General features: G+C 36.7%; 1 protein-coding gene across 1 annotated transcript in view; it reads right to left on the bottom strand.

The window, feature by feature from the left end:
* Window positions 1-209: 209 nt before the first annotated feature.
* The window catches only part of Zdhhc21 (zDHHC palmitoyltransferase 21), a 50106-nt gene continuing 34508 nt past the window's right edge, over window positions 210-15807 (bottom strand). The window contains exons 7-9 of the mRNA XM_034503478.2: window positions 14727-14843; window positions 5134-5177; window positions 210-4589 (exon numbers count right to left, since the gene is read on the bottom strand). Of these exons, the coding sequence (XP_034359369.1) occupies window positions 4457-4589; window positions 5134-5177; window positions 14727-14843 (294 nt within the window). The 3' untranslated portion in view covers window positions 210-4456. The remainder of the gene's footprint in view (window positions 4590-5133; window positions 5178-14726; window positions 14844-15807) is intronic.

Genomic DNA, 15807 nt, shown 5'->3' with positions numbered 1-15807 from the left:
TTTAAAAATGCATAAAGATAATGAAAGAAGTGAGAAAAGTCACTTCTTGAAGTTAAGTCATCACCATTACAAAGGTAGCAGAAATGCTAATTATTGGTTCATATAGTCAGTGACAATACTGGTACAAAGTACGTCATATAAACAGCTCCTAATACTTTCCCATGTTCTACTACAAAATTTTATAGAATCTAAGAACAGCTAACCATAAATTATACTAAAATTTTTATTTGTAAGTCAGCTCCAAGCATGGCACCTACAACAGAAGGCAGTAACAGATGTGGGTACTGAATCATACGCTCACTCATTAGCTAGTTACATGGTCAATCATGCTAGCAAGGAGAACACACTAAGTTCACAGAATTTACTAATTACATTTGCCAATATTTGTGATTTTTCAAAGCATTAATAGAGGTGGATGAAAGTCTAATGTTTTAACTATTCATAAATTACATAATGTTTGTAATAACGTCCCAATATATGTATGTATAGTAGAGGTCATGTCAAATTTTACATAATAAAGTACTATAGCTTAGTGAACTGTAGCTAGGCTATCTACTTACTCATGTATGTCAGACAAGAGAACTACCCAGAGAACAGACAGTCTAGACAGAAATTAGCATAATGCTAATGAAAATTAGTGCCATATTAAGCCACTGCAAGACAAATTGTGATTTTTTTTTTTAGTAATAAATATAAGAACATTTAAACATGAACTAACACACAAAAACCTATGTGACTTTCATCTAAATTAATCTGTATCTACCATTTGGAAGTGTGTTCTTATTTGAGTCTTTGTGAATACTGTTTAGAATTAATACATCTTTTGAGCAAAAACAGTTATTCGTACGGAAATAATCCAAAGTCTCATTAAGAGCAGCTAAAGTGAGCCACCATTCTTAATGAAACCACTTGTACACATTAATGAAACGCTCTGAGATGGTCACTCAGTTCTTCTGCATCTAGTGTAGAGCTACTGTCTATGTCCTCTTCCGGGCTTTTCCTGGTTCTTGGGATTAACTTCCAGGCATCTTGTGCAGTCTATTGTTGAGGTACACAGCCCCTACTTTATTACTATTAAAAGTAAACTGTCTTCTGAAAAACAGGTTCCTATGTTAGCTACAATTTAAATGGCTTTTATGTCAACTAAAACATTTTAAATATGAATTGTAAAACAGTAAGTTTTTATTTTCATGTAACATCAGTTACTAATTTGAAGTGGAAGCCTGGTAACAAAGACTCCTTAGAAGATCGTTTAGTGTTGAGAAGATTCTGAACTCCTTCGTTACCTACATCAACTTTATCCAATTAGATATCAAAACCTTTGTGTGTGGTGTGTATGAGACAATGAATGAATGGATGGATGGATGGTGATGGGGGAGAGGGCATGAGAACCTAGGCATGTTTGTGGAGGTCAGTGGACAATTCTATGGAGTCAGGTGCTTTTTTCTTCTTCTTCACCTAAGTGTGTCCGAGTATAGCCAATATGTTTATATATGAAGCCACCATGCAGGCTCAACTCTAATTATTTACCAAGTATCTGCAGCTTGGTCTTAACATTTTAACTGCAGAATCCCAAGAGGTGACTTTGCTAATGGAAAAATATCACTTAACATACATTTTGCTAAAATTAAATAGGAAGTTTATAAATATTTCAATGAAATATAAAGATGAAGGGGCAATCTCCTTGCTCCATTGCTTTCTAAGACTCCACATGTGCAATTATTACCATGGTTACTCAGAGGGACAAATAAAGGCGCTATTGAATCTACAGGGTTAACTCTCACTGAGAAGGTTTTTGAAAAAGCAAAAAAAAAAAGTATTATTAACCAATTCCTATTTATTTTAAGGCAATTGAGCCTGTGTGTGTGAGGAAGGGGACCATCCCAAAATTGAATTGAAAAAAATTAAATGTACTTTTTAAAATATTCGTAAATCATACCGGATAACACAGTTACCACAGCAACTGTAATAAATGTTTTGTTTTGTAATAAAATAGTATTTTAAGTAAGTTTTTATAATGCTAACAAAAAAGTTGCCAAAATAAGGTTTAAAATAAAATACATGAAATAGCTTATCCCAGTCAAAATTTGTGACTGACAGTAAAAAGTGTACAAGAATATACATACATGAAGCCAAGCAGTTTACCTAGAAGGAACATCACCAACAGTAACACATTCATTTTCAATTTTTATAAAACTTTACACTTTTATACAAATGTTCCTGTAAGTGTATACTTCTGGCATGTTCACAGACTGGCCATACAACCCACTAACAGGACAGTAAAAGCTTCAAGAGCCAGAATAATTACATCAATTAGCCAAAAGAGGGCGCAGAAAGAACAGAGGAGCTTAATCCCTAAGAAAGAAATGGCCAACAGGCTTTTCTCTAGGAATCTAAAGAGTGATTACAAACCCCTCCGTGAGGTTAGACATATACATTTGACAATACTATGTAAGTATATATAGATATACTGCAATATAGATTCCTATGTAAATACATCAATAACAGCATTTCTGTAGATCAAACTAGTGCATTAAGTCCAATGACTACTTAGGAAACTGCAAAGAGGAGTCAGGACCAGGGACAGTAAAGAGAAGATAATGTGCCCAGAAGTGGTAAATGTAAGCAGACCAAATACATAGATCTCCAGCACGGGGAAGTGATCATCCCCAATACCTGTGTCAGAGCCACTACTGCTCCAGAAGTATAAAGCAATCTACAAAGCTCTATACTGGGCCTTCATTTGGCTCTGCCATGGATGCTCCAGGTCTTGAGTGAACTGTATATCTGCAGCTGAAGGTATTCAACTTCTATCTCCTGACATTATATATACACCACTTCCTTTAGTAACTGTCACTGGCCAATTTAGTCAATCAGCCTACAGAAAATCCAACCCCTTTGCCTATACTAAAACATACAAATTTTGTTTCCTAACCTTTATAAATGTTTCTTATATTAAACTTACTATATGTCTTAGCACCAATAAATATTTTCATCTGCCACTTCTAAGTTTTTAAATAATAAACATAATTAGAACATGAAAATATGGTATTAATATTTCTGCAAAGAGATTATTCTATTCAGAATATTTTATAAGACATATACAGTATCTGAAAAAACTAGCCACAGTATTTCCCAGCTACGATTCCTTACTTTACAACTACTTATAAGAAAAGTATGTATATAGTTCAAGAATGGTAGATTTGTTCAATATTCTTTTTCAGGGAGAAGATCACTAAGCACACAAACATATGGATTTGCAGTATTCTAAATGAAAACAAATCATACAAACTGTTTTTGTATACAAAAGGCTCATGTTTGTTAAGGGACCATCACTACCATAGATCATTCTATTTTATGATAATTTCCTGACATTAATAAAAGGTCTCTAGAGTGATGCAAATTATAACTGGCCAATGGAAATTCAATTTCAACTTGGGTGATTACTGGTATATAAATTTAGTGACCTACTTTTAAACTTTGATATGAGTTGACCAGTATCTATTCTATAATATATAAAACTTCAATGTGTACAGTGAAATCTACTGGCAGATACATAAAAGTATACATACTTTAAAAGCACAGTTTTCCTCTTTACACTGTATATTACACACCATCCAGTTTAGCATTTTAAAACATCTGCTTTCTAATATAACTGCACTTGAAGAAGTAACTGGAATTATTGCAAACTTCCTACCCTCTTCAGTCATTAAAATCTTAGGGTAAAACAGGAATATATGCCTGACTGGTCACACGTTTCTCCTGGGAGCAAATATTTTAATAGCAATCAGTGATTGCAGCAGAAGGGAAAGGTAATTTCTCCTTTATGATAAGGTAGGAGTTGGTGCACTACACTCGTGGTGTCGTCTGTGGCTTTGATGAGGAGTAAAGAAGAGCATCAGAGAGCTGCTCCTAGGCAGGCACTGCCCTTGTTGTTCACTGCATTGTAAAAACCCTGCAGCACATATAAAAGCAGGTAGTCATAGCATTTTAACCTATATTCAAAACAGAAAATTTGCACATAACAAAGTGTATCCAGTTTTGTAAACTTGAAGAATTAAATTCAAATTTGGTTAGTACTGCTTAAAGGTAAACATAAAACATCTCAAATTTCCTATAAATTAAAATTTAAAATATTTCGAGTCCTGAAGAAAATTTATGTACAACTGTTTCATCCCAATCACTGCCTTTTGAGTTTAGTAACAGATGCATTTAAAGAAATCCTGGTGGAAAGCTAATTTAAAAGTAAACATGCTTTTAAAACTTAAATATAGATCTTCTATTAGTCCCACAACAGGATCAAGATCACTATTAAAATGAAGCCTGGGGCACATTATGATGCCTAAGATTGGTGGGTGGATTTTAATTGACTTGAAGACTGTCATAGTTCTATTCTCATAAAACCTGTAACGCATTTCCAGCATGGAGGACCCATCTGTGCCCACCATCCATCTGTTTAGACGTGATTGGCAAAGTGGTAGGGAACTCGCAGTGGTTGCCTCTGCCTGAAAGGAATGAACCACAGGATCTTCCAACGAGTGCCAAAAACTTCTGAGAAGGTCTGCTGCCATGGCTTTCGGGGCCGCGATCTACAGAAGACAGCATTATTAGTGAAAGACAGCACTCCCATGGTGCACTTCAGTCAGCTAAAACAATGCAGGTTGGCTGGGGAGCCATTACTGGACTCTGATGCATTGTGTCTCAGCATCACAAATACAGCTTTCCTTTCAATGTGGCATGCAGCTGAGCTTCAGCTCTGGATAGCAGATATTGTATCTGCATCATCAATCAACCTAGGGTAACTCTGGAAGCAGAGGAGAAGCTCAGCATAACAGAATGTGTGTCAACAACACAGTAGCAAATCTCTTTTGATGTACTTGCAGGACAAATAATTTAGCTTACTTCTGTGAGACAGGGAACAAGAGTGATCAGTACTTATTTTGTTTAAAAGCTCTCATGGCTGAAAGGCCCCTACTGTAAGATGGGGATATGCCTGTCTAGCTTGGGCCTCAGACAGGACACCAAGAAAAAAAATCAATATATTAGTTTTCCACTATTAATGTAGGCACATAATTCTCAAAGGTGGTCAATTGTTTCTATTTTTAAATAAGATCACTATAACTTAATACTTACATTTCTTCACAACAGTTTGACATTTTTTCAATAGATGTTGTATCCTATTAAAAACAAAGAAATATATTCAGATGTAACAAATTTATTAATACTTCTATTTAATGGGATATGTAAGCCTAGCCAGAAAATATTACACAGATTTAACAAGTTTGTATATCTATATACACCCTGAAGTCCTCCTAGAAAAATATTACATCATGTCAAAAAACTAGTGAACTACAAAAATGTCAAACACCTCTCCAAGAACTATTTCATTTGATTATAATCTCTGAGGACAACTGGTTCCTTGGTAATTAAGCCTACTTGTTTCTGTTTAACTCAACTTTCTGTAAATATACATAAAAATAAATATCAAAATGACACATAAAAGCCATCAATGAATATAGAACTACCAAGAAACTTAGAATACTACTAGTTCTGGGTTTTACAGACTTCTATAAAAAAACAAAGTCGATAAGGCAAATTTATAAACTGATCATGTTACAATATGTTTAAATAAGAAAATTAAAGTTAGGTAATTAATATTCCTTAATACAAAGAAAACAAAACATTTCTTAGTTCCCCGACAAACAAACTGAACCTTTTCAACAATACGATTTCTTCTGTGTGTTTTTACCATGCAGTAATGCAGATATAAAAGGGAAGTTCCTCAGCAGACAGTTTCTGAAAGTATTGATGCAAATTCTAATAACAAAGAATCTATCAATCACATTGACAAACTGTTATGCTATCCAAATGTCCACTATATAAATTGTTCAACTTTATATATAGGTAAAATTTAAAGTGTAAGCACATCTTAAAGCAATGCAAAGGAAACAATTTTCCAACATGCAAAAACTTTAGCTAAATCTTCATCATCTCCTGTGATCCTTACTAACTTGTTCACTTATAACAGATGGTGAGTAAAGCAATAGTAATCAGAACTATTCATGGAATATTTGTCACTGCAAAAATCACTTGGCTCCAGAACTTTCCCTTTCTGGTGCTAACCTTTTACAGTCAGTGATGTTAGATAAGTACTTGTGATAAAAAACAGTCAGATATACTGAGCGAGCAGCTAGCCTCTACAAGGGAGAAGTAAATCTGCTTTTTAATGGGACTAGGAACAAACAGTAGTTTCCTTTGCAGCATTTTCTGAAGATCTGCAGAAAGATGGCAGATTTACTACATATTCCACATATATTAGGTCATGACCCCTTTGGGGGCGGTGTAAAATGGCCCTTTAACAGGGTCATTCAAAATGACCTAAATGACCTAAAACCAACAGAAAACACAGATATTAACATTATGATTGAAACAGTAGGAAATTATTTATGAAGTCGCAATGAAAATAATTTTATGGTTGGGGGTCACCACAACATGAGGAACTGTATTAAAGGGCGCAGCATTGGGAAGTCTGAGAAGCAGAAATTTAGAGGAAAACTAGGCTTCAGGTTAACATCTATAAAGGAAGTGGAAAAGGCCATTTGGACAATGTCTTAGGGTGCCGGGCAGACAGCAAAGGCCATTGCAAAGGAACAAACACTAAAGTGCAGAGGGAAAGAGCAGACAATCACCACATGCTATCTCTAGAGCAGTAGTTCCCCGCCTTCCCAATGCTGTGACCCTTTGATACAGTTCCTCATGTTGTAGTGACTTTTCAACCATAAAATTATTTTTGTTACTACTTCATAACTGTAATTTTGGTACTGTTATGAATCGTAGTGTAAATATCTAATAAGCAAGATATCTGATATGTGACCCCAGTGAAAGGGTCTTTCAACCCCAAAGGAGTCTTGACCTGAAACAGCATAGACAACACCTTCTTTATACCGAAAAGCTACATGAGGACAGGCAAGACAGGGTTGGTCTACTGTCACCTTTATATTGGGACAAGTTTACTACATAGAATCTACACTATAGATTTAGTTGTTGTCCTGAAAAAAAAAAAAGAAGAAGAAGAAGAACTTTCTTTAAATCCTCTCCAGATTTAGCTTTCATATATAGAAACCCTTTGAAGTCTTGGACATCAAAATGAAAACATTTAAATTCTCGTGAGTAGACAGCTACAGTTTCAAAGGGCAAGATCTTTCCTCTCTGTAAACAGGAGTTGAGAAGCTGCCTAAATCAATCTACTGGTTTCTCTAGAATGGCAAATGTTCACCTCTTTCCACCTCTGTCGTCCAGGATGCTGTTACCACAGAAACAGCATAAGGTCTGTAGCTAAGCGCTAGCACACAGTAAGCACTCAGGCTGGGAGACAAGGAGCCCAGGAGAGCCAAGCCTACCATTCATAAGCAGGCTGCAGTGCGCCGGACAGAGACTGTCACTGAAGGAAAAGGAAACACCACAGTATGCATACGTACTAAGTTAGGCTTATTGATTTTGTTTTGTAAGGTGGACAAACATGGGGTTTTTAAAAGCATACTGAAAATACTCAAACCTTCTAGTGGCACGAGGGAAGGACTGACAAGACAAATGCTACAAAAGGAATATAGATACAAGATACTGTCTCAGCTAGCTAGCAAGTAAACCATTCTTTTAGAAATGTGAAAGTCCCATATTTACTGAATGCTGCGATAATTAGTTCTGAGAAATGTTTATGCCTGCAATGATCTTGATCAAAATATCCAAAACTTCAATCAGCTTAAATATCTAAACAAGAGAATGCCTCATTATTTTAAAAACTGGAATTTTACATTTTTTTTTTTTTTAAAAAAGACTTTCAGAAACAGGTCTATTCTCTCTTTTAATACCTTGTCTTCTCCTAACGGCTAATCCTGGCATAAAAACAGATCCTTCAGAATCAGTATAAAATGTTTGACTATAAGAGAAAACTATACTCTAAATGCTGGATTATGGATGGAATGGATTAAAAAAGGATTTTTGGCAGAAGGAAGAGATGAATTTATTAGAAAATTGGAATGGGATGTAGTATGAAAAGCAAAAATTTATCACCATAGGTTTCTTGATTACCAGGTTAACAGGGCTATAAACGCAGCCCTTGAGCCAGGTTGATAACTGCTCCTGCCTTCAGTTGACTCACCAAGTACCACAACCTGGCCACATACGTTGTCCGCTGGGGAAAGAATGTGCAGGAGAAAGGCCTCAGACATACTGAGCAACGCATAAAGGATAACGAGTCCATTTGATTCCAACAACTGTCTTCAGAGTGTGGAAGAGTACTTGCCTTTGGGCCTGTTTAACTCTGGAAATAGTTTCCAACAGGGTTTCTTAGCATACCTAACTTAAGACCTGATGAAAGTAAAGGTGGCCATCAGAGAGAAGCCCTTTAACACACCTACACATAGCCTTCAGTCACCTGAAATCTGTCCTCGAAGGTCTCACTGACCAGGATGCCTCTATGTTGCACGTGGGTGGTTAACTGGCTAATGCTACGCTGACTTACTGTATGTAGGCTTGGAAACACTGTTCAGGAAAGTTTTTCGTAGTTTGAGGTCATATACATAGTCTGTCTTTGAGTTCTCCTAATTGTAAGAGCTTCATTTGACTGCTTACTAGTATATAAAGAGTAGCACAATTAAGTTTTTAAAAAATTATATGTATGTGTGTGTGGTGTGAATGAATGAAGGCACTAATGTAGGCCAGAAGAGGGTGTCAGATCCCCCACGGCTAGAGTTACCACCGAAACAGAGGTTCTCGGGATCTCTGCAACAGCAGTACATCTTCTGAGCCAACTTTCTAATCCCCATTTAACTTTAAACTCCAAAGCACCTAGAAGAACAAGACTGCACAAACTGGGAACCTTTAGTATATATCTGCAGGAAAGAACTAACCAGGCAAACCAGAAATAGTGTAATTCTTTATTTTTAAGTTTGTTCAGTGGGAAGGCAAAGAGTCTTGTGAATCTTTATTCTCTCTCCTTCCAGCTTCCTCCTTGGAAACTGGCAGTTCCTTAGTGACCATCGCAACAGAGGACCAGCTGTGTCTTTTATTTGAAATGTGAAGCTCACATAAACATTTCATCAACTGCAGGACAATGGTAGAGATACTGAAAGTTTTATATTTGTAGCCACTGAAAATCTCTTTCTAAGATAATTTCTCTGCTTTTTTTCATCAAACCATCATCTGGCTATACAAAATAGGTAAGAAATTAAAGCTTCACACCTCAATTTCCAAGTAGGAATGCTTACCTTCTAAGTCTTGTGAAACTAAATGGATCAATGTGCATTAAAACTTCTAATAACTCCTCAATGACTAAAAATCCTTATTTTTATTAACTGTTCTTATTAAGTACTTCCTGATGCTTAGAAGAAAACAATATCTCAAATTATGTTTAAGCAAAAATTTATAATAAAAAAACAAAATGACAGAGAATATATATGCAACCCTACAATCACAAGGGACTTAAAATCTAGTCATAAAGTAAAACCTCCAAATTATATAAACTGGTGTTCATTCCCTCATCTATTTATGTAGAGTAACTACAAGCTACATGGCAAAGTCTTTATACAAAGAAAGATGATGGTCAGCAAAGGTGCCCCCCCACACACACACACAGAAACTACAGATGTACACATGCAGGCCACAGAGGGTGACTGTGGACAAGTATTTTATTAAGTAACCTAATGGTCACCAAAACAGCTGAAGACTGAAATATCTATGCTTAGAGTCAAGACCCAGACCCAACTATTTTGCATTTTAACACCAAAATTATACTTCTGATGAGGTTTCTGATTATTAACAGAAGACAGAGAGTTAGAGAACTCAATGTGCCTTTAGACTAGGTTTTGGGAGATCCTGAACAAATAGGATGCTAGAGACACCTAGCAAAGATCAAAAGTGAAAAAATGCTTCTTCTAATCTTACGGTGCTTTAAATTCAGGTTAAATATCCACATGTGTTCAGATCATGAGATGGTAAGAATGATTTCTGGGAAAAACACCAAGTAACAGTAACACCCAAAATGCTTAACAACACAGCAACATAAAGTATCTCTCCATTCGGGCAGTCTATCACACTGAGTATAGAGAAACAAGGTAGAGAAACACTTCTGCTCAGGAACACATGTATACAAGTCATTCAATTACACACATAAGTAAAAGGAAAAATAGTCTCTATAAGATTCTTTATTATATCTACATATAAACAAATATGTTCATGAGCATGAAAAGCATCTAAGAAACATAATAAATTTAGATGACATTTTTAGTATTGTAAAGAAGGCAGTGAGAAGATATGTCATACAATTGGAAATACTGTACTAGAAATACATTTATTTTACTTAAACACACACACACACACACACACACACACACACACACACACTTTAGGAAGGAAAGCAAAACTGCCAGAGATCTCCCTTTAAAGAAGTGAGCTACAATGATCTGTATGTGTGCAATGCTGGCTGCAAGAGAAGTGTGTCAGGCATGATTTATATAGAGACTGTACTAACTTACCTCACTGATTCACTGATATTTGGCAAAACTCAATTATAAAGTTTGATGATTTTGGGTCTACATTTCTGGCTATAGATTTATAAAGCAAAAAAATCCATTAATTGATTAATAAAATGTTATTTAATAGCAAATCTACTTTAATCTGATTTCAAATATAAGATTTTTTTTTTTACTGCATAAGATTAGTCCCAGTTAAAATTATTCTACTGCTGTGAAGAGATCCTGTGACCAAGGATCTCTTAAAAAAACAGCATTTAATTGGGGCTTGCTTCCTTTTACAGAGGAACATGGTAGGGACATGCCTAAAAGCACACAAGCATTCATGGTGCCGGAGAAGTAGCTGAGACTCTACATCCTGACCAGAAGCTCAAAGCCCACCCCTAGTGACACACTTCCTCCAAGGCCATACTTCCTAACCCTTCTATTCCTGTCACAGAGTCCTATGGTGAGTAAGTATTCAAGTCTATGTGCCTCTAGTGGCCATTCTTAGTCAAACACCACATTCTCTCCGCCACTAATGATCCTCTCTATATTTAGACAAGTCTTGACTACAAATCAAACATGAGCCAGCGGGTATAAGGAGAAATATTTCCTATGCAACAATTTTCAAATTTATCTTTCATATTCAGCTAGAACCCAATGGCATCTGTGAGACCAAAGGCAACACACTTATAAAATTTAAGCTTCTACAAAGCTGTAGCTCAATACATCTCCTCACCCTATCCCTAACTTCAGCACACTGAGCAATGCACTGAGCTCCAAAGAAGACATCAGAAGCTCACAGTAGCACTCAAACTGCTGTGCCCAGCAAACAGAAATGCTTGTATACAAAATTTACACAAACTGTCAAAAGAGTGTCATGGCAGATAACAGCTCCCTGTCAGAACCTCCCTAGGGAGCTGAGCAGCTGTTAGGCTTCTTGATTACACCTCCTGTCACTGGAAACCGGACTGGTCTTGCTACCCTGTACTGTTAACACCAGCGGGAATTTTCCTCTTGCTGCCTGGGACTATTGCTCCTTAATTCTGATGTCAATTACATTAATAACAACATCACTGTCTACTTCATTCAGATCCAAGAGCCAAGAAGGACTCTTCAGAAAGGGCTGCTAAAATAACTTTTTTCCTAAATAAAAAATGCATCAAAGCCAACTGCTTTTCAAACATGACTTCCAGTATTAATTCCACTGGAGCACACAACACAACATGACTCCTACCTTTAAATCCTAATTTAAATCAAATCTGAAAAGAAAGTAAACCCTTAAAATTTTGCTTTAGATTAGTCGATTTACTAGAAATACGTGATATGTATTGTTTGTTGCCCTTTAATAGAGTTTATTCAATCCAGGTTAAAGAAAACAATGAAAAAATAATTATTAAAAATGAGAGCCCTGCTTCTCTGACCCCTCTGGCTAAGCACACGAGCAGGCATTTATTCTGCTCACTTGTTTAGTGGACCTACATTCAAGCTAGGAAAGTCTAGCTCTCTATAAGGAAATGATGTCCTTTCTTCCCAAAGAGATGACGGGACAAGTGTAGGGAGAGTGGCTTGGTCCACTGTGACTCCTCCATGGTTCTGATGCTATCTTCAAACTCACCTCTGGCTCACCTGTGCTAGACCTGTGTGTTCAGATATGATGAGGCCTATAAGCAAGCTTAGTTTAATAAAAGATAGAACAGAACAAGTATTTATGAAGAAGGTATGCATAGTCTATATTTTCAATGTTTTACATGTTATTTTGTAGGGATGGCAATAGTTTAAATAGATTTAAAAATACCACACACTGAAAATATGACAACTATTGAACCTCAAAATGAATTGTGAATCAGCAAAGAGAGGAGTAAATTCTGAAACCACTATTCACTTAATCCAAAAAAGAACAGTGCTTGCCAGTCACCACAGCAATCCAATGACATGTAATTACAATTTACGCTAACTTCTTTATCTGTGTGCATGCACACACGCACACACACACACACACACACACACACACACACATGTATGCACATGTATGCACATTCATGTGGAGGCCAGAGATGGATACCAGGTGCCTTCTTCAGTCACTCTTCATTTTATGACATGAGGGTCATAGGACAGGGTCTCTCAGTGGACCTGGAGCTCACTGATTCAGCTACTAGCTGGCCATTGAAGAGGGAAAGCTGCACTTGCTTCCCTCTTTCAATGCAGGGTTACAGATGTGTCCTGCTACACCTGGCTTTTATTTGTGGGTTCTGAATCCAAACTCCAGGTCCTCATATTTGTGCTACCGAAATAAGCTGTCTCCTCAATTCAATATAGAGCAATTTCCCTTATGAGCATCTGTATTTGAGGGCAAGAACAGTGGCTAAAGATCAGACTGACAGAGTATATTCCTCCCTCTCAGTGCTTGATCTTTTCCTGAATGTCTCACACATGTACCATTTTGTGTGATTTCTACTCAGTTTAGAAGTAACATGAAAGCCCAATTTCCCTGCTTAGTACAACAAACTGCTACTCAATATTAAAAAAAAGAGAAATGTACAATATGAAAATAATTACTAGCATGTTGTATTGTGAGAGTGTCAGGTTAGGAATAAGCAAGTAACAAATAACTTACTTATTATGTACAACTCAGGATGCTCAAACTTTACAGTAGAGACCCTTTAAAAAGTGTGAAATAGTTGCCATCCCAGTACAATCTTAGAAGCTAATGGGTTTTGCGGTGGGAAGGAAGCTGTGACTCAGCCACAAGCCTCTGCCAGCCCTCCGTAGTGATGTCCACTCCTAACCATTAACAATAACAACAGGGGAATCTGAGAAATTCTGCTTGAGGGACTTAAATACCCAATAGGGATTCTGACAGATTCAAAGTTGGAAATTAAACAATGAGCATAACCTGTTGATTCTGGCATGACTGTGTATTAGAGCTTGTTCTGATTAACTATTCACACTTGTGCATTAGAGCTTGTTCTGATTAACTGTTCATGAATGAGCTGAACAGTAAAGAGCATGGTCTCAGGAAACAATCTCTATCTTCAGCACTGTTACTCATAACCATGTCACTTGTTATCATTGCTACCAAGAGGTATTAGAAACAATTTACACTCGATGGTTAAAAAATAAAAAAGATTTAAATGGACACTTCACAAAGCTCCATGAAGTCCCAATAAGCATATAAAAAAGTGTTCAACATCAGAGAAATGAAAATAGAAAAAAGTACTATTTCCAACAGAAAAACTACAATTAACAAGATTGTTGTCAAGAGACAACAAGATGACAAAGACGTGGAGCAACCGAAATTCTCATACATTGTTGGAGGACAGTGCCTCATTGGATAACAGGTCCAACGGTGGGGGAGATGGCTCCATGTGACCCAGTAATTTCACTTCTAGAACTTGTTTATTATTACAGAAAGACACTCTAGACCTCTAAACAGTCGTCCTTAGCCTTCCATCCCTATGCAAACAGAATGCCATTTTCTTCTTCTAAGTATCTACTCTACACATTTCATATAAACTGCCTTGTTGAAGTATGTGGTCTTTAAGTTAGCATGTCTTCAAGGTTACTATATAGTATCATGTATCAGCACTTCATTCTTTTCATATTCTCACAGGCAAATCACACATCCTTGCATCTACATAATGGACAGGCACTGGACTGCTTCCAGTCTGGGGCCCCTAAGAAGTAGCTGGTGTGTATATACATGCCCCTCTTTGGGGCTGGATGTAGAAAAGGAACTGGTAAGTCTAGCAGGAACTCTGTGACTCAGTGTTATTAAAGAACTCTGCAACACTGCACTATGTCACACATACAACAGTGTGTGAAGACCAACTGAGCTCTATGGTCTTCTCACATTGTCTTAAATAGAGCCCCTTGAAAATAAAAGTCATTTTGATAAAGTCCAACTTATTTTTCTCTGGTAGTTTTCACTTGTGTGCTCTAAGATACCAACATTGTCAATCATGTTTTCTTCTGAGAGTTGCTGCTCTAGGTCCTCCATCTAGGCACTACAATCCATTCTAGGTTAACTTTTTGCATATATCATGAAGCAGAGAGACAATCTTATTGAGAATATCTATCTGTTCCAGAACCATTTGTAGAAGACTGTTCTTTTCCACTCTTTAATTTGTAAACTTCCTGTAACATTTTAGAATGAAGTCTACAACTACATCATCTGTTCATACACGGCAGTTTTTACATTAAAAACATACTTACTGTGATAATGCCGATGAGTTGTGTATAGAAGAGTCCAGTTATTCCGACTAACATAGTAATGCCCATGAAGGCAGCTAGTCTCATGATAGCCAGTTCATGCCGAACAACAAAGAGGTCCTACAAAGAAAAAGAAAGTCTTTTAAATGACTTGCAGTATTGTTAACTATTGAAACCAGAGCCAATACACTGTGCATAAGTATTCCCCTTACTGTTTCCTTCTTTTGTTCCATGTCATCAACACATAAATATTTGGAAATGTAAAAATTAACTTTAGAACTTACAACAGAAAGTTAAAAGCTATAGAATTTCACTACTGTATTGTATCTTGAAATAATAATCTCTCTCAATCCCAGAGTTACAAGTTACCTTTCTAACACACACATACATACACACACACACACAATTTGTGGAAGAAAACAAAAATCAGAAACACTATAGGGTGTTTGGTCCACAAAGGAAAGTTTGTTATTACACTGCTAAAAATTTGGAAAGTAGAGGCATGATTTAGAATACTAAAATACCTACTAACTATCTAATTTAGTACCATTGAGGAGAACCCTTCACAACAGGACTACAAGAACAACCTTCTCCATTTGTTCTCCCATTCAGTTAGCTCTGTGCTGTACACACACATTATAAACAACAATGCCATGCTCTACACATTCTCACATGTCCCATGCTGTAACAGTGGAGATGCAGGCACACAGTGCTGCCAAGATGGAAAAGAGCATGACAGGAAATGGGAACTGTAATAAGGCAAATGTCATTTTCTGGCCATTTTCAGGGAATGGAACTGAGCAATCTGAACATGAACTATGCTCTAAGGACAGAAAGACAAAGAACAATCCATTTGGCATCATGGTTACTGAAAATACCAAGGGAGAGTGTCAAACAATTAGTATTTCTCCAGGAGTCAGTTGCTATTAAACTTGGAAGTAAAACAGCCAGTGTTAGATACAATGGATGGACTGGAAGGATGCCCCAAACACAACCATTGCATGCTTCCTGACAAAGGTTAAGAATTACAAGTGTTGTGATTATTCCAAAAGGTAGGCCCAGGAGTGAAGGGTACAAAGCAAGC

Source organism: Arvicanthis niloticus, chromosome 5 (genome assembly GCF_011762505.2).
Source record: "Arvicanthis niloticus isolate mArvNil1 chromosome 5, mArvNil1.pat.X, whole genome shotgun sequence".
Lineage (NCBI taxonomy): Eukaryota > Metazoa > Chordata > Mammalia > Rodentia > Muridae > Arvicanthis > Arvicanthis niloticus.
The sequence above is the reverse complement of the archived record's forward strand: the minus strand, read 5'-3'. Positions and strand labels throughout refer to the sequence as shown.